We start from the raw sequence: 25,129 nt of genomic DNA on the forward strand, positions 1-25,129 counted from the left end.
ATATAATGAGATCTTACCTCAAATAATAATAATAAATAATAATAAAAGAAATACATTATCCTGTACGAAAGTTGAGTTTTAAAAGTTAATCCCAGTACTTAGGAATCAGAGGCAGGAAGATCATTGCTGTTCATCACTGAAGGAAGTTAAGATAAGAACTCAAACAGGGCAAGATCCCGGAGGCAGGAGCTTATGCAGAGGCTATGGAGGAGAGCTGTTTACTGGCTTGCTTCCCGTGGCTTGCTCAGCCCACCTTCTTGTAGAACCCAGGACCACCAGCCCAAGGGTGGCACCGCCTATCATGGACTGGGCCCTCCCCCATCAGTCACTAAATGAGAAAGTACCTTACAGCAATATCTCATCAAGGCATTTCCTTAGTTGAGGCTGCTTCCTCTGATGACTCTAACTCGTGTCAAGATGACGCAGAAAACCACCCAGTACATACCGTCATAGCTACTTGCAGCTGTCCATAATCAGCTGCAAGGCAGCTGATTCCAGGCAATCCTACACCCTCTTCTACCATTGTGAGTGCCATGCATGTGGGCGTGTACATTCATTTAGGCAAAAATCCATACACATCAAACAGAAAGAAAGGATTCTTATTAAGGGGGGGCACAGTGGTAAACATATAATATATTCTATGCTTTTTAGTATGTACTTGCTAGGTAATTTTTTTTTCTTCCAACAAAATAGCCACTTGTAGCCAGGCATGGTAGTTCATACTTGTAATCTGAGTACCAAGAAGAAGGCAGGAGACTTACCATGAATTTGATGACAGACTGACTAGTCTCCACAGCAAGTTCCAGGTACCCTGGAATGCAGAAGGAAACCCTGTCTAGAGAGTGAAGGAAGGGAAAGACATACTTCCATTTTAAACAGCTACTTTTTGTATATTTAAACTGTTTTCCTTTCAATATATACTTAACTGACTACTTGCTATGTACCAGACATTTCTCTTGAAGTTGATTGTGAGTAAGACAGACGGGCCTTCCTTGAATACAGTTTAATATCTTCGTAAGGGGGAAGGAAACAAAAAGCGCATATAAGCGGTGACTTGAGAAGGACAAGGGGATGATGTATATCACAGAGAAGGAAGGAGCCTATTTTAGAGAGTGAGGTCAGTCAGAAAACATTCCTTTGAGGCTGTGATGTTTAATTGGAGATGAGAGGCCATGCTGAGAGCATTTGGGGGAAGCCAGACAGAAGGAACAGCCATCATAAAAGTCTGGGGAGCAAACTGACATGGTTAGAGATGGCAGTAGGGAAGTGCAGCAGCCAGAACTCCAGGGCCTTGGGGAAACTTGGGTTTCTATTTGAAATATCAGTAGAAGGTTTAAATGAGTCTCAAAAGATTTGTCATCTAGACTCTTGGACAGTCTTAAAGGTGTTTAATTGGTCAGCTTTCAAGGCTAATGCATAAACTAAAACTTGATTTGTTAATTTCTCAGAAAAATAAATAACTAGGAACTATAGCATTCCTTTTTTGTCAGCAACAAATAATCTCTTTGCTGGTAAAACCACGGTGGCAAGCCAGGGCTCATTGAGAAGTAGTCCCTGGGCTGAGGGACCTGGAGCAGTTGTTGCAGCCAAGGAAACTGTGTGTCCAAATCTTGACCTGTTAAACAGCACTCCTAGGAACCCAGTGTCAGACTTCTTTGCTGACTGGTTCTCATCCCCATACTTAAGTTTCTTCCCTAGCCAAGTCATGTTGGGAGTACTGCTGCCCTTCCAATGGCTGTAAAATGCCCAAGAACTGGCAGAAAGCCTGTTTCTTGGACAGTTAGCTCTCCAATCAAGAAGAGGCTTGTGGGCTGGAGGGCTGGATGGCTCAGCGGTTAAGAGCACTATCTGCTCTTCCAAAGTCCTGAGTTCTATTCCCAGCAACCACATGGTGGCTCACAACCATCTGTAATGAGATCTGGTGCCCTCTTCTGGCCTGCAGGCACACATGCGGGAAGAACACTGTATCAATAATAAATAAACTTTTTTTTTAAAAAGAAGAGGCTTGTTGTGGAGAGACTGTGGTGGACACAGTAGTCCCAAGAGGTGGTTGACTGTTCTGAGAGCTGTCCAGGCAAAGGCCATCAGATGTGACGAATCTAGTCAGCACAGGGAAGACCTTAGGACAAGGTGATAGGCCCTTGAGGGCCATAATAAGAGGGAGAGTAATTTGAAGATGGATAAAAACCCTTGACTTGAGGGTTGTGTCTAAATTTGGTCAAAAACTGTCTTAAGTCAGGTGTTATAGCCCACACTTCTTATCCTAGTACTCAGAAGACTGAGGTAGAAAGATTATAAATTCAAAGACAGCCTCCTATTTCAAAAGTGTAAAATGGAGATTGGGGTAGGAGGAGGTTGGAATGATAGCTCAGCAGTTAAAGGCACTGGCTACTCTTGCTGAGGATTTGGTTCCCAGCACCCACATGGTGGTTCACAATCATCTGTAACTCTAGTTCCAGGGGTTCTAATATCCTCTCTGACCTCTGATGTGGACATCAGGCATGCACACAGTACATAGAAATGTAGGCAACACATACACATAAAATACTTAAACACACATAGAAACCTAACAATCACATTAGCCTCTTCTTGCTAGACAGTCTAGACAGGGAAATCCATGGAGGCCTATGGAGGCCTATGGACTCCCTCATTCACAGAACACTTAGCAAACACTGGGCTTCCCACACCAAGCAGTTCTCTGATTTTCTGCAGACACTTTACCATTAACACAAAGCTCAGTAGGCTAATGACTCAGTCCTACAAATCTACTTCCCGCTTCATATCCAAGCCCAGGAGTTACCTGTCCTTTCTAACCAATCGGCTGTAATTGGGAATTCCCAGAATCTCTCTTTCACGTTTGATAATTTGTTGTAATGGCTCCTAGAACTCAGAAGTATATAAGCATGGGCTAATTATAAAGGATCCCTCAGTAGAGATAGATGAACAGCCAAAAGGAAGGGTATAGGGACAGCTGAATGGGAAGGGCGTGAAGCCCCTGTCCTCTCCGAGCACACCCCTTACTAGCACCTTGAGTGGAAGTTCTCCAGTTTTAGTGATTTTATCAAGGAAGTGTAGTTGATTATAACTTTCTCTGGAGCACCTCCCTCTGCCTTCATAGGTTGGGAAAGTGGTGCTGAAGGTCTTCCCGAGCTTCCCATGGTGCTCTGGTCTTTCTAGTGATCAGCCCCCATCCTGATACTACCCAGGAGTCCATCAGCGGAGAAACTCAGTAGAATGAACCGCAATTTGGAGCTGATATTCCAGCTGAGTTACAGATATGTGTGCAGCATCTGTGCTCCTCTCTGTTCCATCCCCAGCACTACCAAAACACCCACATCACCTAGGAAGTTCCAAGTGATTTAAAAGCTCTATGTCACTGGGCAGTGGTGGCGCACACCTTTAATCCCAGCACTTGGGACACAGAGGCAGGTGGATCCCTGAGTTTGAGGCCAGCCTGGTCTACAGAGTGAGTTCCAGGATGCCAGGGATACACAGTCCCAGTCTTGATAACCAAAAATAAAGCGCTGTGCCAGGAACCAAACTAGAACAAATGATACTTCTACCATCCTTGTCATTCTGGAAACTATCAGAGTTCAGAGCCCCAATGTGTGCAGATGGTCTCGGCTGCATGCATCTACTTTCACTGTTATTCAAAAAAATACATGAAATAGGAAATAGGTTTTATAAGGAATTTGTTAAATGATGCCTAGTTTTAGGCTAATGTTCACATTCTGAGAGTAAAGAAGATTCAGCTCAGATTTTCTTTAGTTAGATGTGTACTAGATGCCTTGGAAAACATTTGACAGTGTTTTCCTCTTACATTGGAAAGTCTAGCTTTCTTTAAATATGCTCTTCTACAGCCATGTGCCCTATGTGTGTCACGTCTTGTCTGATCATGCTCTCTGCTGGAGCATGCTGCCACTGAGAGGCCCACGGTGCCAGTTTCTCTCCTTTTACACAGGAATTCTAGTGTCAGACTTACTGTTTCCCTTCTCCCTAGGTTGGGTGTTTTCTTGGGGGCTAGGAGGAACAAGTTTCTCTCTGTTGAAGTCTCTATGTATACAGACATCTGCCTGCTGGGACTAAAAGGCATGCACTACCATACCTGGCACTCTCTGTTTTTATTTTTTTTGTTTTGGTTTTTTCGTTTTTTATGCTAAAAGTATGTAAGTTATAGTCTTTTCCATAGTGCTTTCTCTGAACACCTTTACAGAGACGTATGGCCAAGACTAATGTGACCTGGTTTGTACCTAGGTGCCTGAAGGAAGACCCTGCAACAATGTCCCTGCTGCAGAGAAGTCTGGATCCTGAGAAGACCCTGGGTCTGGTGGATGTGCTGTACACAGCTGTGTTGGACCTAAGCCGCTGGAGGGCCGGGAGGTTGGTGTCCTCTTCACTCACTTGAACTAGCTGTACAAGTGGTTTGCTTTTTAGAGCCACAGCCAGGAGCACTATAGCCATACACAACTAAGCAGATCCATGTGTGCTCATGCCACAGAATATATATGTGAGTAAGTAAAGCAAGCAAGAAAGCTGAGCTCGGCGATGGTGTCTCACGTCTAAGCACTCAGGAGGCAGAGGCAGGCCCATCTCTCTGAGTTAGAAGCCACCCTAGTCAACAGAGTGGGTTCCAGGACTGTCAGAACTGCTACACAAGGAAACCTTGTTTCAAAAACCAAGAAAGAGAACTTCCTGGTGCCTTTATTTCAAGATGGGTCAAACATGAGAAAAGATGCCAGAATAGAGCAAAGATTTCTTCTTTCTCTGTTACCCATGTTTTTAATTTGTTAACACTTGGCCTTCAGTGTTTTAATCAGAAAGGAAGGTCATGGAGAGAACTTTTGTTCCAGTTTCCATTCTCTTATACAAAAGCAGAGAAAAGCTTAGAAAATGTATCTTTAATGAAGCTTATTTGTACTTGGAAGCAGCTGAAAGTTAGAAGATCTACTCAGAGTTGTTCTCATTAGCACTTCAGCCATGCCTAAAGGCGCTCTAGCAGGCCCGAGCACGGCAAACATGGCACTGGCGGGCCTTGCCCTTCCTCCTTCCCTCTCCCTTGTGAACTTTAGATTATATCCCTAAAGCTAGCCACCAAGGTCTAGTCCCATGTTTGGACACTTTCTTATGCCAGACTCATTCCTAAGGCAGATCACTAGGGTCCAGCTACCGAAGTATTGAAGTCCAGCAATAGAAAGCCCCCCTTTGGTCAGGCAGCAGTGGTGCATGCCTTTTATCCCAGCACTCAGGAGGCAGAGACAGGCAAATCTCCAAGACTGAGTTCCAGGACAGCCAGGACTACTCAGAGAAATCCTGTCTTGAACCCCCCCCACCTCCAAAAAAGGCCCCCTTTTGGTTACCCTAATTAACATGCCCGATCAGAACAAACAAACTCATCCCAACACTGTTTCCTTTTCCTTTTATAAACTCCCATTTGCCTATGGGTCTGTCTCCTCTATCCAGAGGCAGTCCTCCTTTGTCCCTCTGGGACAAATATCCTTCTTCCCTTCTTTGCCCTTTTCCTCCCCTCTCCCCTGTCTTTGTCTCTCTGGGATAAAGAAATCTTTGTGCTGAGAACTTGATCTTGCTGTGCCCTGTGCCAGCTCTGGTCCTTTCAGTGTCCTCATTTAGTCCTTTCTTCTCCTGACAGACTCCATCTGCATCTCAGGCTGACCTCAAACTTATTCTGTGTCCAATAGCCTGGAGCTTTTGAAAGCATCTCCTAGGGGTGACAAGCAACCATACCTGGCTTTCTCCTCTTAACACATGACGAGTTCAGTGAGATGTCTTGTCAAGGGTCATAGCAGTCATCACCTGCCTTGTCCCCTGCCTCATGCCATATTTATAGTATTCTCCTGAGTAGAAGAAGTACTCAGGCCAGGCGTGTTCTACATAGTGAGTTCCAGGACAGCTAGGGCAACACAGAAAGACTCTGTCTCGAAAAACCAAGAAGGAAAGAAAGAGTACTCAGAAATTCTTCAAAGTGCCGGCGTTGGTGCACATGCCTTTAATCCCAGCACTTGGGAGACAGAGACAGGTGATTCTCTGTGAGTTTGAGACCAGCCTGGTCTACAGAGTGAGTTAGTTCCAGGACAGGCTCCAAAGCTACACAGAGAAACCATAAAAAAAAAAAAAATTCCTTGGAAGTAACAGCATCAATACATAGTGACCCTAGCCCCCACCGCCACCCCGCCCCAGCCTCGTACTGTTTGCATTTTTCCATTGCTTTTCTGCTGAATCTGCCAGTTGGACCTCCACACTAGCCAGGGCCTGCTCTTGTGTGCTATATGTAGGTTTCATTCCAGCTTCATTTCACAGCCTTGTGTTAGGCACTGGGTATTCATTTATTTATGTATAAAGCAGATGAACCCAGTACACCCACCTGCCCTAGTTTACCTTCTGTTGCTGTGATAAAGACCATGCATGACCAAAATCAACTAGGGAAGGAAAGGGTTTATTTTATACAGATTATACAGTCCATCATCTAAGGAAGCCAAGGCAGGAGGCTGGAGGCAGGAGATGAAGCAGAGACCGAGGAGGAATGTTGCTTACTGTCTTGATTTATATGGCTTGCAGAGCTGCTTTCTTATACATCCCAGGACCACTTGCCCATGGTGACACAGCTCATAGTGGGCTGGGGTCTCCCTCATTAATCAAAGATCAAGAAAATGCTCATAGTAGGTGGATCTCTGTGAGTTCTAGGACAGCCAGAACTTGTTGGGAGCTGCAGACCCCTGGCCCCTTGACTTTCTTTGCCTGTCTCAGACCCTTTGCCTGCTGGAGTGAACTGAGCAAAACACCTCTGCTTGCAGCTGCTTTGAGCATGAGACCTTGATGGCCAGGGAGTGGATTCTGATGAGGCCTACAGCTGAAAGATCCCAAGAGCTGGGGCATGGCTATCAGTTAAGGATCCCTATATAAGCTTCCCCTGAGCACAGTAAACCTGGCACTCTTGTATCAAGGATGACCCATGTCCCCGTGTCTCTGTCTGTGTGTTAAGTCTCCAGCTTAGTTCCCGGCTCACTTACCATCCCATAGTGCAGGCGCTACAAGGACTGTTTCACAGAGAAGCCATGCCTCATAGATAGATAGAGAGAGAGAGAGAGAGAGAGAGAGAGAGAGAGAGAGAGAGAGAGAGAGAATTCCAGAACACCACAAGAAAGGTCTTTTTCTCAAAGTCAAGCACATTCTTGGCTCTTCTCCACTGTTTCTTTCCTGTCTTCCTGTCTTTCCTTGTAGCTTACTTGCTCACTCTGTGGTGCTGGGGCTTCAAACATCATCATGCTAGTTAGTAATCAGTAGTACCCATCATCATAGTAGTTAGTAATCAGTAGTACCCATCATCATAGTAGTTAGTGATCAGTAGTACCCATCACATAGTAGCTAGTAATCAGTAGTACCCATCATCGTAGTAGCTAGTAATCAGTAGTACCCATCATCGTAGTAGCTAGTAATCAGTAGTACCCATCATCATAGTAGCTAGTAATCAGTAGTACCCATCACCATAGTAGTTAGTAATCAGTAGTACCCATCATCATAGTAGCTAGTAATCAGTAGTACCCAGTAGTACCCATCATCATAGTAGTTAGTAATCAGTAGTACCTATCATCATAGTAGGTAGTAATCAGTAGTACCCATCATCATAGTAGGTAGTGATCAGTAGTACCCATCATCATAGTAGCTAGTGATCAGTAGTACCCATCATCACAGTAGTTAGTAATCAGTAGTACCCATCATCATAGTAGCTAGTGATCAGTAGTACCCATCATCATAGTAGTTAGTGATCAGTAGTACCCATCATCATAGTAGTTAGTAATCAGTAGTACCCATCATCATAGTAGCTAGTGATCAGTAGTACCCATCATCATAGTAGTTAGTGATCAGTAGTACCTATCATCATAGTAGCTAGTAATCAGTAGTACCCATCATCATAGTAGCTAGTAATCAGTAGTACCCATCATCATAGTAGCTAGTGATCAGTAGTACCTATCATCATAGTAGTTAGTGATCAGTAGTACCCATCATCATAGTAGTTAGTGATCAGTAGTACCCATCATCATAGTAGTTAGTGATCAGTAGTACCCATCATCATAGTAGTTAGTGATCAGTAGTACCTATCATCATAGTAGCTAGTAATCAGTAGTACCCATCATCATAGTAGTTAGTGATCAGTAGTACCTATCATCATAGTAGCTAGTAATCAGTAGTACCCATCATCATAGTAGCTAGTAATCAGTAGTACCTATCATCATAGGAGTTAGTAATCAGTAGTACCCATCATCATAGGAGTTAGTAATCAGTAGTACCTATCATCATAGGAGTTAGTGATCAGTAGTACCCATCATAGTAGCTAGTAATCAGTAGTACCCATCATCATAGTAGTTAGTAATCAACACAAAAGAGGCTTTTGTTCTTCAACTTGAGATGTCCTCTTTTCTTTTTCTCTTGTTCATATAGGGAACAAGCTTTACCCTGTATACAGATCCAGTTGCAAAGGGACATCTGTGATTTTGGGAGCCAGGCTGACCTGCCATCTGGAAACGGAAGCAAGTCCTCAGGTCTGCAGAAGACCTTCTCCAAACTGACATCTCGGTTCACCAAGAAAGTGTCATGCACCACCTCCAGCAGCACACACTATTCCAAAAACATCTTCACAGCTGTGTGTTCAGAGGAGAAGGCCAAGATGCCAGGCAATATCGATACACGGTTACAGAGCATTTTGAACATTGGTAACTTCCCTAGGACTACAGACCCTTCCCATTCGGCTCAGAATTCCAGTAGTCCAATGGTCAATGGTTTTCTCCTGGAGAGACATGAGAACTTCCTGCATGGGGACGATGGCAAGGACGAGAAGGGCATGAACTTACCCACTGATCAGGAAATGCAGGAAGTGATAGATTTTCTCTCAGGCTTTAACATGGGCCAGTCACATCAGGGGTCCCCACTAGTGACAAGGCGTAATTCTACTGCCACTGCCATGGTGACTGAACAGAAGACGGGAGCCCTTCAACCACAGCAGCCATCACTGCCAATGGCCCCTCCATTACGGCCACCCCAGGCGGGAGCACACACACCTCTGGCACCTCAGCAGCAGTCTCCAAAGCAACAGCAGCCCCAGGTCCAGTACTACCAACACCTGCTCCAACCCATTGGATCACAGCAGACTCCACCTCAGTCTCGGGCACCTGGGAAATGGGTCCATGGCTCATCTCAGCAGCCAGCACCTCCCATGGCAGCGGGTCTGTCTCCTCTTGGTCAGTGGCCTGGCATATCTGATCTCAGCTCTGACTTGTACAGCTTGGGCCTAGTGAGCAGCTATATGGACAATGTTATGTCAGAAGTTTTGGGACAAAAGCCACAGGGACCTAGGAATAACACCTGGCCAAACCGTGACCAAAGTGATGGAGTTTTTGGAATGTTGGGAGAGATTTTGCCTTTTGATCCTGCAGGTAGGTGAGGCCTTCCCACTGCTCACCACATTAAAAAAATATAACACAGTTGTTGATGAATTCCTAGAGACCTAACCCGACAGCCTTATGAAAGACAGTACTTGTGTGTACTTGTAAGCACCAGCCCCTGCACCTGCCCTTCAGCTGTCTTTAGGACCTTCTCACTGTCTGGACGCAAGTGCAGGGGAGATGTAGCAAGAATGGAAAGCAGATTGGGGAAGTGGCTGAGAAAGTAAGGGAGAACCTTTATTCATCTTGAGAGCCTTGATCTTTTTTCTTCCTTTCCTCCCTCTCTCTCTCTCTCTCTCTCTCTCTCTTTCTCTCTCTCTCTCTCTCTCTCTCGAAACAGGGTTTCTCTGTGTCCATGGCTGTCCTGGCACTCGCTCTGTAGACCAGACTGTCGAACTCAGAGATCTGCCTACCTCTGCCTCCTGAGTGCTGGGGTTAGAGGTGTGCATGGGGGTGTGCACCCCCACTGTCTGGTGAGCCCCGCCCGATTTTGTAATTTTATTATTATTTTATGTTTTACTCTTTCTGGTACTGGGGATAGAACCCAGGGCCTCTCACATGGTGAGCAGGCACTCCACCACTGAGCCATATACCCAGCCCATTTTTCTTTTGAAACAGAGTCTCACTAATTTGCCAGCTTGTTCTCAGACTTACTCTGTAGCCATGGTAGGTTTTCAGTTTGGGATCTTGGGCCTGGAAAGATGCCTTAGTGGTTAAGAGTACCAGCTGCTCTTGCAGAGGACTCAGGTTCACTTTCTTCTAGTTTGTGTGGGTGCTGTGTGCATGTGGTGCGCTGATATACATGCAGGTGAAGCAAGCACACAAAAATTTTTTAAAAGAGAAAATAAATGTGATAGTGCAAATCTTTAATCCCATCACTGGGGAGGCAGAGGCAGATCTCTGAATTAAGGCCAACCTGAACTATTAGTGAGAACCTATCTCAAAAAGAAAACGAAAAAAGAAACAAATTTGGTGGAAGATACTAGCATTTCTTAAAACAAACATTTCAATATAAAATATCAATAGTAGGATTTTTTTTCTTTTCACTTTTTAAATTTACTTTCTTTTTGTGTGGCCCTGGCTGTTCCAGAACTCAATTGGTAGACCAGGCTAGCCTTAAACTCAGAGAACCGCTTGCTTCTGCCTCCTAAGTGCTGGTATTAAAGGTGTGTGGCTCATCCACTTGGCTCATTATGTCATTTTGTATTTTGCTCATAGCTACCTTGTTTGCCCCCTCCCCCACTGGTCCTTCCTTCTCCTGAACAGGCATCTTAACAGGATTATGCCCTAGTCCCTGCCAGCCTAGAGGTTCCCAGTATGCAGGGTGGGTTCACATTTCACTTACTATTCCTGTCTTTGGGGTTTTTCTGTCTGTTCTGTAGAGGCAGCCCAGGTCCTCATGCATGTTAGGCAAACCTTCTTCAACTGAACCATATTCCTTCCTCACCTGTTACTTTCTTGTTGGCATGTCTTCAAATGCTTCTGTTCCGGTTTGGGTTTGGCTTGTTTGCTACCCTGCACAGCCTTGTTCAGCCCTGTGCAGAGTATGTTTAGCCACATCTTTATTTGTTTGGTTTTTTTCAAGACGGTTTCACTGTTTAGCTCTGACTATCTTGGAACTTACTTTGTAGACCAGGCTGGCCTAAGACTCACAGAGATCCGCCTGCCTCTCCCTCCCGAGTGCTGGCATTAAAGGCATGCACTACCACTGACTGGCTTGCCAGTGTATTCTGAAATTTGGTCTTTGTCATAATTACTGTCTTTACACTGAACAAGCAAGTGTGATTCCCCGTGCTTAAGAAAGTAATTGGCTCAAAGTTCAGCTTGAGTGGCAGTGATATGTAAGCACTCTCTGGCTTTGCTAAATTCCATGATGTAGTTGCTCAAAAATCATCATGTGATTCTCTAAGTTGTTAAATACTGCAGTTCATAGAGGCAAGACATAGGAAAATTTAAGTTAGTCCATGGAGATGGCTCGTGAGCATCTGCTACTCTTCCAGAAGACCTGAGTTTAGCTGCCAAAATTCATGTCTGGCAGTTCTGTACATCTGTAACTTGAGCTCCTGAGGATCCAACGCCATTGGCTAGCTTCCAGACACCCACCACAGAGGCATGCACTCATCCACACATTAAAATATTTTTTCTGATTTTATGTGTTTTAATGGTTTGCCTGTACATATATGTGTGTGCACCATGTACATGCCTTGTGTCTGATAAAGTTGGAAGAGGGCTTAAGATTCCCTGGAACTAGAGTTATGGATGGCTGTGAGCCATCATGTTGGTGCTTGGAAGCAAATCCAGGTCCTCTCCAAAGCAACAAATGTTCTTAACCATGAGCCATTTCTCCCAGCCCCGTATACACACAAATTTTTGAAAAATAATTTTTAGATTCATTTTTTTTGTTTGTTTTGTTTTGAGAAGGGTCTCACTCTATAGCTTTGGTTGGTTTGGAACTCACTTTGTAGACCAGGCTGGCATTGAACTCACTGAGATCCTCCTATATCTGCCTTCTGATTGCTGGGATTAATGGTGTGAGTCACCATGCCCATCCTAGATTTTCATGTATATGAATGTGCACCATATGAGTGCCTGAAAATTATAGATGGTAGTGAGCCATCATGTGGGTGCTTGGTATTGAATCCAGGCCTTCTGCAAGAGCAATAAGTATTCTTAACTGCTCAGCCATCTTTCCAGCTCCTTAAAAAATTTTAAGTAGTTCTTATTTGTGTTAAAAACTTAGCTTTGGAACCAGATTGAGTGGTGCATGCCTTTAATCCCAAGGAGGCAGAGACAGGTGGATCTCTGTGAGTTTGAGGCCAGTCTGGTCTACAGAGCGAGTTCCAGGACAGCCAAAACTGTTACACAGAGAAACCCTGTCCGGAAAAACCAAAAACCAGTTAGTTTTGGGAGACTGAGTCAGGGTTTCACTGAGCATTCCAGGCCAGTCTGTGCTATAGAGTCCATTTGTGAGCACACAGCAAGACTTTCTCAAGAAGCTTCGTCCTCTGTCCTCTCTTCACACTCATAGTAGGCATAACACCTGCTAACAGCCCCACACATGCCAACCCCAGCTTCAGAGCTGTGTGCGCTAAGCTCCATCTCACTTCAGGGAGCAGCCAGAGCCTGCAACCAACCAGTGGATGGCTACCTGCCAGGCTCTCTCCATTCTACCGTGTATGCGACCAGCTTATCCTCAGGGGAAGAAAGGATGAGGTCAATTTGGCCTTAAATTCCGATTTTTCTTTTGTCTCAACACAGTGGGCTCAGACCCAGAGTTTGCACGCTATGTGGCAGGAGTGAGCCAGGCAATGCAGCAGAAGCGTCAAGTCCAACATGGCCGCCGGCCAGGCAACCCCCGGGGCAACTGGCCACCCATGGATGATGCCCATCGGACCTGGCCTTTGCCAGAGTTCTTCACAGAAGGGTAAGTTCTGCATACAGTAAGGAAGTCAAATTTGGGATCTGGATGCCCCGTACAGCCTCTGCTCAAGGGGAGGCTCAATGACTTTAATTCATGCTTACTGGGCAGTGAAAGTGTGATATGGCTATGGATTGGCCAAGGGGTATGGTGTGTCCACATAAATACACCTTTGCTATGAATGGTACTTCAACATAGCCTCTTGTAAATGCAGTGCACATATATGAGATTTTTAAAATATTTTGTGTTTTTTTTAAATTAAAATATTTTATCTTAAAAATTGTAAATATGGGGGGACTAAAAGAAAAAAATTATAAGCACTTAACTTATGAATAAACCAAGAGAAAACAGACGAGCCTTCTCCTCTTAAAACAGGGATCTTATTGAACAGTGTTTCATGTGATCTTTCTGGGGAAAGCAGCCTGGGTGTGAAACCCAAGAAGTTATTGGATGCTGTTATTATAGCCCACAGAAGTCAGAGTAGGCCTGGGGTGTGTAGCTCTGTGGTAGAGTGTTTACCTAGCATGTGCAAGGCCTTGCCTGAGCTCAGTCCCCAGCACAGCAGAAATCAAGGTGTGTGCTCCAGTTCTAGTGCATTGAAGAATATTAAGGGTGGGACATGGTGGTCCACACCTACAATCTCAGCATTTGGGATGTGAACACAGAACAACTGTCATGAGTTCAAGGTAGCATGAGCTGTAGCAAGTTGGAGGCCAACCTGAGTTACCTAGAGAAACCTTATTTCAGAGGGGAGAAAAACTAACACAGGCTGGCGAGATGGCTCAGTGACTTGAAAGCGCTTATGGCTTTTGCAGAGGACCCAAATGGTTCCTAGAATCCATATGGTGGCACACAACCATTTATAACTGTAGTTCAGGGGAGTTGACCCCATTTCTAGCCTCTGAGGGTACCCGCACACAGGTGGTACACATACACTTATGCAGGCATGTAAGGGAGAGTTAGGATGTGCATCTCATATTACTTCCGGCTGAGAAGTCTGGATGGTGAGAGAGCGTCCCCACTTGTGCTCAGAGCAGCTGTAAACACAGGAAAACAAGTTGTTTACAAGAAATTCAGGGACTGGAGGTCCACAGTCTCCAACAATGACACTGTTACCTTTGAAGAGAAAGTAAAAATGTCAAGTTTTGACAGGGAGTGACAGCAAAGTCTGATTTGGGTCTAGGAGCTGTGGTAAGGCCGTGGGAGGTCCATGACCATTTCTCTCTGCTCTCAGGGACAGCCTGCACAGTGGCTGGTCAGGTGCTCAGGGAGACTCCGCCAGCTCCAGTGATGAGACCTCTTCCGCCAATGGGGACAGCCTGTTCTCTATGTTTTCAGGGCCTGACCTTGTTGCTGCTGTCAAACAGAGACGGTAAGGAGGTTGCTAAACCAAGAACTGGAGAATGGGATAGCTGTGCCTCTGGGAAAGCCAGAAGTGTTGCTCCTGCCAGCTTGCTTTGTGGCAGGTGGGGGACAAAGGCCTTTGCAGGCACCTTAAAGATCTAGCTTCCTGGGCCGGACAGATGGATGGCTCAGAGGTTAAGAGCATCGGCTGCTCTTCCAGAGGTCCTGAGTTCAATTCCCAGCAACCATATGGTGGTTCACAACCATCTGTAATGAGATCTGATGCCTTCTTCTGGTGTACAAACACAAATGCAGGCAGAATACTGTATATATAAAATAGATTTAAAAATGTACCTTCCATGAGGAAGAGGTTGGCCTGGAGTTGCAAGATCTGTAAGGGACTGGTGGGGCACTGGCAGTAGTCTGTGAGAGAAGAAAATTGCCCCTGTGGGGTCTGTACCTGTCTAAGAGGAGCTCCGGCTCAGAGCTGCTGTAGTGTAAAACTAGCATGCTTTTTATTTTTTTACAATATTCTATTCTTTGACAGTTTCATACATGTATACAATATATATTGATTATATTCATCATAAAGTATTTTTCAGTCTCCAACATACCCAGTGCATGTTAAACATTTTCAGCAACAATATTTTAATAATCATTAATAATTAATTAATAATTAATGAGACGTGAAAGGTAGTTAACTCAGAGAGCTGTGAAAATAGCCAGTGCCATTTCCCTGCTGGCTCAATGTCCTTAAAGGGCTTTATAGACATGCTAGCTCCCCTGACACACTGACCTTGGTGAACCCAAGCCCTCCACACCTAGACTGGGGACCTAGAGACCAGAGCCAAGAACTTAATCTGCCTGTGTCCCGTACAGTGAAGCCACATGGTCATTGCTTTTTGCTCTTGATTCTTTCAGGAAACACAGCAGTGGAGAGCAGGAGACCAGCACACTGCCCTCACCACCTCTACTTACCGCAGTAGAGGATGTGAACCAGGTATTGTGACCTTGGGCCTCAAAGTCATAAGGGGTCATCTTTGTGGTGAATTATTTTCTCATGATTTTTGTCTAAACAATGAGATATGCTTACCTCAGCTGATACAGTCTTCTGTAGAGGAAGCTCTGCCATTTGTCTAATGTGAGAGCCACTTGGCACACTCCCTGTTCAGATCAGTTAAATATAAGGGCAGACTATGGATGCACGAGTGGTGGGAGGCCTGTAAGTATCTGTGTGCAGACACACGAGTTCAGTTCTACCGTTGGGCCACGATTATGTGAATTGTGCAGGCACTGAGTGCTAATGTTACCATAAGTGCTTCCCTTGTGCCAGGCTGTGGGAGGCTGGGGGTTGGGTGGGCAGGTCACAATGACAACTCACCAGAAATGACACTAAGAACTCTCTTCTGTTTCCCAGGATAACAAAACCAAAACGTGGCCACCCAAAGCACCGTGGCAGCACCCTTCCCCACTGCCCAGCACGCTGCCCAGCCCTGCTGCACCACTTTATGCAGTCTCCAGTCCCGGCAGCCAGTGGAATGACACCATGCACATGCTGCAGTCCCCTGTGTGGGCTGCAACCAGTGACTGCAATACCACGTCCTTCACCTATGTGCAGACACCACCTCAGCCCCCACCTCCACCAGCACATAAGGCGGCACCCAAGGGCTTCAAGGCCTTCCCTGGGAAAGCTGAGCGCAGGCCAGCCTATTTGCCCCAGTACTGACCACAGCTTGCCTGCTGCCCATCAAAGCTGTTGGGGCAAGTGTCCCCAGGACTGAGTAGCTGATACTAGCCCCCAAAAGGACCAGTGCACCCCTGTCCCAGGGACGGAAATGTTCTTTGGGTCAGAGGTGATTGGCAGCTCCAAGTCTTTAAAGCCTGATTTCTCAAACTTTGAAGGTAGCAGACCCCTGGGAGACAGCTGAAGATGGCGATTTCTGATACTCAGGGGGATGCTGGCAATCTGCATGTTTAATAAGCACCTCAGGTAATACTGGTGCAGGTGGCCAGAGGCCACACTTGGAAAACACAGTCCGAAGGTTATCAGTCCTGCATATGGGAAAGGCATGAGGCCTGCAGGCTGAGAACAAAACTGACCATTCTTTGAAACTCTCCTTCTCTTTAACACACTGAGTGAGACCCACACCCATCACTGATTTTTATAGCTATTTCTCATGTAGGTTTTCAGTTAAAAATGTCTCCTGCCTAAAGCATTGGCTGTCTTAAGACCCCAGGTACCCTGGCTGGAGGTTAGCTCAGCACTGTCTTCATTTAAGCTTATACAAGACAAGACACTTGTGATGAGAAGCAGCCACCTGACTTCCTGTGGGTGGGTAGCTCCTCTGCTCAGAAGCACCCAGGGGTGCAGGCTCATGGGATTTACAAGAGCAGGATTGGGGAGCTGCTGTCAGAGGCATATTCCTGGCAGCACAGTGAGGGTTTGTTGGCCCATGCTGAGTGCAAAGCAAAGCTGCACCTGCTGCCCTCAATCCTTCCACTGTGACTAGGGCAGCACCATGCTCCTTGAAAGAAGCAGCTGTGGGGAGGGGTTGCACCAAGACCCCCCACACTCAGAACCACAGTGACATTTGCGAGCTGGCTCAGAAGACAAAAGAATTATGATGTAGACAGGAATTCAAAGTCTTTGTTTAGTCAATGACAACAAAAAACACCTCACTTTTAGTTAACATGTGCCATTAAACAGATGTGGGGATATTTTCCAGCCAGAATGGATCCAGAAGAATTGAATGGTGCTTAAATTGAGAAATAATAATAAATATATCTATATAGAGTAGACATTTCCCACTATATATTAATTGAGGTTGCAGAAAGTTCTTTATATAAAACTTATTTAAATTTTTCATATTTCATCTTTGAAAATGTCTAATTGAAAAAAATCCATGATATTTTCTGGTATGAAAGTTTGACAGTATTAATTTTTTTATATTTTCTTAAATCATTAAACCATTTTAATATATGTTAACTACTAATAAATGGTTTATTCTTTCTAACTCCATGTAAGCTTTTCCAACAAAGATTGTAATAGCACATTTATGTTCTCATTTTTCTACAGATAAATTTATATTTAAAAATACCAAAAAGAATCTATGTATACACACCACACACATGCACACACACATTCATACACAAGAATATTATAGAGGACCTGTTGGGTGTCTGAGCCCAGCCACCTGTGTTCTTAGTACTGTGTCTCTGAACTGCTGGAGACCTCGGCTGTTGTCATTTGTGCTGTGTGGGGGTGCCGTTTCTGCCTGTACTGACGATCCTTCACCGTGGGTTCGGAATAGTCACCTCACCATGTTTACAGAGAACTATTTTGTACATAGAATTTTCCAGGCACGTGCTCTACACCAGCCCTGTGTGGCTGCTGTCTGTGTTAGCTGTCACAGTGTGCACACTAATCTGTTCAGAGTTCCTTGTGGCTGTTTTACTTGTAAAAACTTTCTCTTTCCTTCAGTAAGTAATGTGTCCACAGTGCCCTGTGTTTCGAGTTCTATTCCACTGCAGTACTCTCATTTTCATAGTGCCTCCCCGAAGACCTCACCCTGGGCCAAGGTCGCTCCTTGTGCCCCAGCACAGGTGACACTAACTGTCACCTCTGGTCTGTTTTTCTCTATTAAGGAAGACATTTTGTCTCCATGGCTGTGAGACCGTGTGACGCGGTTTGTGTAGTCTCCATGTAGGTGCTGTTGCCAGCACTGCCTTGCCCTAAACACTGGTAATCCCAGGTGCTGCGCTTGGCAGAGGTGTCTCGCCAAAGCGCATGTATGTGCGTGTGAGTGTGTCCTTAGCACGGCCAAAGCATGGCTACCTTGCTCGGCATCAGCAGGACATCATGTGAATAGTTGTGACCTTCCAAACTGGAACTCTACATTTTGTATCTTACTTTTAAAGCTCCTATAAGTAAAATAACTATTGGCTTTATTAAAATATACATTTAATAATACTCTGTATCTTATTTTAAGTTAACTGCAGCAGACATGTCAGAAGCAATAGCTCACCTGGCAGAGATGAGCAGGAGCTGGTTTCCAGGGCAGCTTGTCCTCTGAGCCTCAGACCTGTCAAGGGGAAGACCACTCAGGATGGGATCGGACTGGCAGGGAGCAGATCATCCAGCTACATCCCCTAAGCTCATTGGCCTCTCTAAGGTGTAGCTAAAGCCTCTGTGGGCAGGTGTAGACTGACTCTAGAAGGATGTGGGCTCTTTCTGGAGTTGGTCTCCTCCCCCAACAGTCTGTCTAAAGAGCAAACCCAGGAATGGTGGGTTTTTCTGTTTATGAATAAACTCATCTGTAATCACAGCTTTTTGGGGATAGATAAAAGAGGATCAGTACAAGGCCAGCCTGGGTTACGTAAGACCCTGCCTGTCTCAAACAAAAACAACATACAGGTGATTGGGTAGAACACAAGCTTAGTAAGCCCAAGGCCCTGAGTTGAGTCTCCAGTGCCAATAAGTAAACAGCCTGCAGGAAGACAGACGGCTTACTGTGTTCCTGGTTGACTTAGGCACCCAGTACTATTAGCTACTTCCGTTTACATCGGTGGTAACGAAAGGAGCATGGTAGCCCTACCGTGTCCTGGATGGGTTGGGGCGGAAACTCCTGGAGGGCTTGGGAAGCCTCAGCCAGTCTGAGAAATGGAGGAACACACCAGCAGTTGAGGTTCATAGGCGCCGGGCCCTTCCTTTCTCTCCGTGGGAATTCCTGCATCTTACCAGCCATAGGTTTAGCCTGCTCTATGGTATGTAGGAGCACCCTTGCCACCCACCTGGTCTGGAGCAAAGGAAAAATAACCTAGTGGTTCAGCTTCATGATTGTCAAGAGGCCATGTGTGTGGGCAGCATGACCCGAGAGTTCAGGGAATAAGCTTGTCTGACGTGAGTCCTGGATTTGCTCTTACAACCGGACTTAAAATTCAATCACAGCTCCAGGGGGAATGTGTGTGTGTGTTCTTGTGTTGGTTACCTGTTGGGAATGTGGGCCTAGGTGACAGGAAGGAATCATTTCCCATGGGATCAGGCCCTTGTTAGAAGGCCAAATTGCATGCGAAGACTTGTTCTTGTCCTTACCCTACAGGGGAGACAACCCTATTTTTCCCATCCTTGTTGAGAGTACCAACAACCATTTTAGAAACTTCATTAAGAAAATCATCAGGGGGCTGGAGAGATGGCTCAGAGGTTAAGAGTACCGCCTCCTCTTCCAAAGGTCTGAGTTCAATTCTCAGCAACCACATGGTGCCTCACAACCATCTGTAATGAGGTCTGGTGCCCTCTTCTGGCCTTAAGGCATACACACAGAATATTGTATACATAATAAATAAATAAATACATACATACATATTTTTTAAAAAAGAAAATCATCAGGTCTTTTTAAGACCCTTTTAATAATCCTCAGGCACACCGTATCCCTTTAAGTCACTGCCATTATGTCCTCTTCCCTGTAGAGCATGAGGCTTTCCCAGGCACCCGCCCCTCCCCACCTGCCCACACTTCCTTACCCTGCTCCCTCCAGCTGTTTGCCCTGTTGCTCTAAAGTACTGGTTCTCAAACTGTGGGTCGCGACCCCAACCTACGACCTTTTCAAAAGGGTCACCTAAACCATGGGGAAACATTTACATTATAATTCATAACAGTAACAAAATTAGTTATGAAGTAGCAACAAAAATTTTATGACGGGGGAATCATCACAACATGAGGAGCTGTATGAGAGGTTCGCAGCATTGGGAAGGTTGAGAACCACTGCTCTAAAGGCTGCTTAAGACTCTAAATTCTCTGCCTTTCCTTGCCCTTACAGCACTCTGGTGTTTCCGATTGTTCTCACAGTGGAAAGCCTCAGGAGAGCTAAGACTGAATCCCCTTAGGACCACAATTCCCAGGCCCTTGTCAGGCAACTTGTGGCAAAAGAAAGGGGTTGCTGGGGCCAGGATTTGCCAATTCTAACAGATTTAAAAATCAAACCTGACATAAGGCTCTCTACTGAGTTGAAGACTTGTTCACCAGAATTCTATCTGAACTGGAAGAGGAATTGTCATATGGGAGCATCGCGTCAGAATTATGTACCCTGTTTATGTTCTCACCCTGTAGCCCAGGCTGGACTAGATTCTCACTATATAACCCACGTTGGCATCGAACACGCCTGCCTCAGCCTCCCTAGTGCCGAGACCACAGGCATAACCCACCACGCCCTCCTGCCCCACGCATTATTTCTGGAGAGCGCGTGTGCACATCCCCCCCACACACACACATAGGGCATGCGCACCAGTGTATTTCAACCATCCCAGACGTGCAAATACAGGCGTTTTCTAAATCACGCAGGTCCGACTCTGCGTCCGCACATGCGCCAATGCGCTCACCCCGCCCCCTCCCTGGACGTGCCAGCCTACACGCAGCTACCCTAGGTACTGCGTGTGCGCGCGACCTCCCTGCGCGTGGCCTTGCTCTTCTGACGAAATGCGTGCGTGCGCGTGCCCGAAGCTCCACCCAGCCTGGGGTCGGGCCGCGCTCCCTAGCTCCAAGCCGAGTGACTCAGCATCTTTGGCTGCCCGGCATCTTCCGAACTGCTCGCCTACCTAGCTTTCCGTCTCCCGCCTCCCGCCTTCCGCTGGCGCATTCCACTAGGCCCCTTACCCCCTACTCACAGCCTACTATTCCAGAATCACCCTTGTCGGGCAGGCTCTAATCAAGGCATGATCTGGCCAGATAGATACCCTTGCCTCAGCTTCCCCATCTTTAGGACGCGGCTCTTTGCTTCCCTCAAAGGCTGGAAAGTGCCAAATTCACAAAACTCAAGAGTTTTACCAGGGCTGTGTTGGCGAGAATTTCGACCCCTCCTGGACTTTCTAAACCTGTCTCTACTGTCAAGTCCTCCTGTGATCCGGTGCATGGAACTAGGGCATCTTGCTGAAGGCTCTTGAGACGGTGTGAGCAGGCTCTCAAGCACTTTCTCGGCCAGGTTTTCTACAGGTTGTGTTTTGTCCTGTCGTGTAGGCATAATTCCAAGAATGTTCTCTGGCCCAGGGCACTGTCGCTCCTGACTGGTCTTTACTCTGTGGTTTGCAGTGCTTGGTATAAAATGCCCTGGCTGTTATGGTGGGAATAGAAAACAGGGTTTACCTTCTAAAAAATTATATATATGGCAAGTATCTTTAGATCCCCAGAACAAAATATATTTAATTTTTTGGGGGACAGGCCCTCATGTAGCCCTGGCTGTCCTGGAATTTGCAATGTAGACCAGGCACTACTTACCTCTTAGAGTGCTGGGATTAAAGGCTGCACCACCACGTGCAGTTCCTATCAGATCTTCTTTAAAGGCTTAAGCGTGGTGATGGGGAAATAGGTGAAACACCACTAAAATCTTTGGAGAGGCGTGTAGTTAGTTGTAACCACCTATGACAGTGCACACCTACAACTTCAGCGTTTTGGAAGCTCAGGTTCCATCTTTCTTTGGTTTTTCAAGACAGAGTTACACCCTGTCTGTCCTAGAACTCCTCTGTGGACCAGGCTGGTCTTGAACTCAGAGATCCGACTGCCATCTGCCCCTTGAGTGCTAGGATCAGAAGCAAATGTACCACTACTGCCACCAGGCCAGACATCTCTTTAAAAAAAAAAAAAAAGGTTGTAAACGACAACTCCAAGAGCAAGGGAAGCCCTGTCTCTAGAGGTGGTTCTCTGTTTCCCTTTAAACAGAAGAGCAGAGGAGATGGCTCAGCAGAGTAGTCAGTTGGTCCTGAGTCCATTCATCTCTGAATATTCCTTGGAACAGGAGGAGAAAGGGCAGAAGGAAAGACTCAGCAGCTCTCATCAAAAGCACCTCTTACAGAAGGGAGTCTTTGAGCACTGCTGGGCCAGAGTCTGAGGACCCTTGGGGCAGCAGCTGAGACTAGTATCATAGTTAGTTGAGGTTCAGGATGGGAGGGATTTTTGTTGTTGCTCTCTCTCTCTCTCTCTCTCTCTCTCTCTCTCTCTCTCTCTCTCTGTCTGTGTGTTTGCGCACACGCATTTACAAAACCTTGAGTGACTATTCCTTAGGACTGCTGTCCACCGTTTTTATTTGTTTATTTATTTTGGATTTTCGAGACATGGTTTCTCTGTGTAGCCCTGACTTGTCCTGGAACTCACTCTGTAGACCAGGCTGACCTCAAACTCACAGAGATCCACCTGCCTCTGCCTCCAGAGTGCTGGGATTAAAGGTGTGCACCACCACAGCCCAGCCCGTTTTTATTTTTAATTACACTTATTTATTCAAAGAGGTTATGCCATGATGTGCCTGTGGTCAAAGGACAATTTATGGGGGTTCTTTTCTGTTATGTGGATTCCAGGGATCAAACTTAGGTTATCAGCCATGGCAGGAAGTACCTTTGGCTGATAAACTATCTTGCCAGCCCCTATCCTGCCCTTTCTTTTTTCAAAACAGGGTCATACTATGTAGTCCCGCTGGTCTGGAGCTCACTCCGTAGACCAGGCTGGCCTGGAACTCAGATATCTGCTGGTTCTGCCTCCTGAGTCCTGGAATTAAAGCTATGTGCCACTACTACCCAGTGTAATAATATATTTTATTCATTTTCAGCTTCTTTTTTTTTTTTTTGAGGCAGGGTCTATTGGTAAGAACTGGGGCTTACCACCCACTGAGGCTGGCTGGCCCTTGATTCCTAGGATCCTCCTGTCTCTGCCTCCCTAGCACTGAGATTACAAAAGGCTACCATGAGCAATTTTTGGTTTTGTTTGGTTTGGTTTGGTTTGGTTTGGGTTTGGGTTTTTTTGAGACAGGGTTTTTCTAGACAGTCCTAGAACTTGGTCTGTAGACCAGGCTGACCTCAAACTTACAGATATCCACCTGCCTCTGCCTCGCAAGTGCTGGGATTAAAGGTGTGTGCCAACATTGCTGGCATTACATAGTGAGTTTGAAGCCAGCCCTGGGCTGCATAAGACCTTGTGCACAGAATAAAATAAGGTTTATTTTTAGAGAACTGATCTTTTCATCTTAGGTTTTTTTTTTTTTTTTTTTTAAGCTCTCACTAGGTCTGGTCTCAAATTCGCCGAGATCATCTTACTTCTGCCCTCCCAAGTTCTGGGATTAGTAGCATGTGCTACCACACCTGGTTTAGTCCTTTGATGTCATTTTGATTTGTCATCATTGTTCAGCAGTTAAGATTACTTAGCAGGCAACCACATGGTAGAAGAAGAGTTGCCTTTTTACATTCACTGTGGTATGTCTCTCTTTTACACACAAACACACACACACACACACACGAAATGTAATTTTTTTAAAAATGAGCTTGTTTGTTGGGCTGAGGTGTAGCATTTGTCTAGTCCTTGCATAATCTTAGCCCTTGGTGCCATCCTTAAACCAACCAACCAACCAACAACCTAACAAACACAGAAACCTGTGTATATGAAGGTAACGAGCAGACGGTTCCTCTTGGGAGAAGCCACCATGTGCAGCTTTTGCCGTGGGCTCTGGAGAGTAAATGTGTCCTCATCTCCAGGGCAGGTGCTTTACTAAACTATCTCCTCAGTTGTCCTCTCTCCCACCCCCTTTTTTTTTTTTAGACATGCTGACTTTAAATTCCTTGCCAGTTGCTGATACAGGCTTTCAACTCTTGATTTTTCTGCCTTTCCTTTCCAAGTGTTGGGATGATACTGGCAGCCCAGTTGTAGATGTGCAGCATTGTCTTGAAAATCTAGCGTGTCTGAAAAACGATACCCACCCACTTGTACCTCACCCACCCTTCCCCATTACAAGTCTGCCTTGTTCCTCAGCAGAATTGTGGGTGAGAATTTCATCTTTCCCAGGAAGCTGGATCCCAGACTGGGTATCTTGGCCTTTCTCTCTAGGAAATGGTGGATTCCTCATTCACTCAGTCCTCCGTGTCCACCTCCCCCTGCCTTGAAGCTGCTCCCTCGGGACCTGGTGTAGCTCACTGACCTCCTGTGTCCCTCCAACCCTTTACACAATGTGTCAGATGAAGTCCCTGCTGTTTAGTCTTTCAGTGCCATCTGATCTCTAAACAAAAATCAATACTGTCTCAAGGATTTGCAAGGCACTGGGAGAACTCCCTTCTCCCTCCTGTCATCCTCTAGGCTTTCCCCTCCACTCCACTCGGGCCACACACGCCTCTGTTAGCGGGACATCTATGGGTGCTCCTCTCTCAGATTCTGCAATTTCTCTTCCCTTTGACAGAACAGTTTCCTCCCAGATAGCAAACTGGCACATTTCTTCGCATTCATGTTCTTACTCAACTATAATAAAGAGCGAGGTTTTTTTTTTAATCATTTATTTAAAATTGCACTGTTTATTTCCAATATGCCTTTAAATGTATGCATATAATTTTATTAACTACGTGTAGGGGGTAGGTATGTACAGGAGAGTGCAGGAGTTAACTGGCAGTTAAGCCGTCCTATGTGGGTGCTGGGACCTCGATTCCAAAGCAAAGAGATAAATGCAATATATGCTCTTAACCACTGATCCATGTCTCCTGCCCAAGCCAGTTCGCTCCTTCTCAGGAGCACTTGCCAGCTCTGAAATTCCATAAATTCTGTTTACTTATTTAGTTTATGTATTCATAATATTTGCAGTACTAGAGTTCTCTAGAGTTTTGTTCCATAGAGTTTTGCTGAATTGAATAAATGAATGAGAGAAGCAAGCGGACAGAGCATGGGAAGCTCCGCCTCTGCCCTTCAAGTCACTTCCGGGCAGAAGTCAACCAAGGGATATCGCAAATGGCCACACTTGTTTTACAGAGTGGCCAGCAGAGGCCCCCAGATCTTCAGCCGCAGGCAAGGTCGTGTAGCGGGCGCGGAGGACATGGGCGGGGCGGGGCCGAGGCGACCAGAGGCGTGACCGGGAGGGGCGGGGCCAGACGCCTGCGCCATAAAGACCGCTGCGTGCAC

General features: G+C 45.9%; 1 protein-coding gene across 6 annotated transcripts in view; it reads left to right on the forward strand.

Annotated features, from left to right (window-relative positions):
- Nucleotides 1-18,187, forward strand: part of Garre1 (granule associated Rac and RHOG effector 1) — an 80,665-nt gene extending 62,478 nt beyond the window's left edge. For all 6 annotated transcript variants that reach the window (XM_048448757.3, XM_048448761.3, XM_048448759.3 and 3 more), the window contains 6 exons: nt 4,255-4,380; nt 8,455-9,446; nt 12,714-12,879; nt 14,108-14,245; nt 15,139-15,217; nt 15,635-18,187. In XM_048448757.3, coding sequence (XP_048304714.3) covers nt 4,255-4,380; nt 8,455-9,446; nt 12,714-12,879; nt 14,108-14,245; nt 15,139-15,217; nt 15,635-15,943 — 1,810 coding nt within the window. In that variant the 3' untranslated portion in view covers nt 15,944-18,187. The remainder of the gene's footprint in view (nt 1-4,254; nt 4,381-8,454; nt 9,447-12,713; nt 12,880-14,107; nt 14,246-15,138; nt 15,218-15,634) is intronic.
- The last annotated feature ends 6,942 nt before the right edge of the window (nt 18,188-25,129 follow it).

This window comes from Myodes glareolus, chromosome 1 (genome assembly GCF_982192425.1).
Source record: "Myodes glareolus chromosome 1, mMyoGla1.1, whole genome shotgun sequence".
NCBI classification, from domain to species: Eukaryota; Metazoa; Chordata; class Mammalia; order Rodentia; family Cricetidae; genus Myodes; species Myodes glareolus.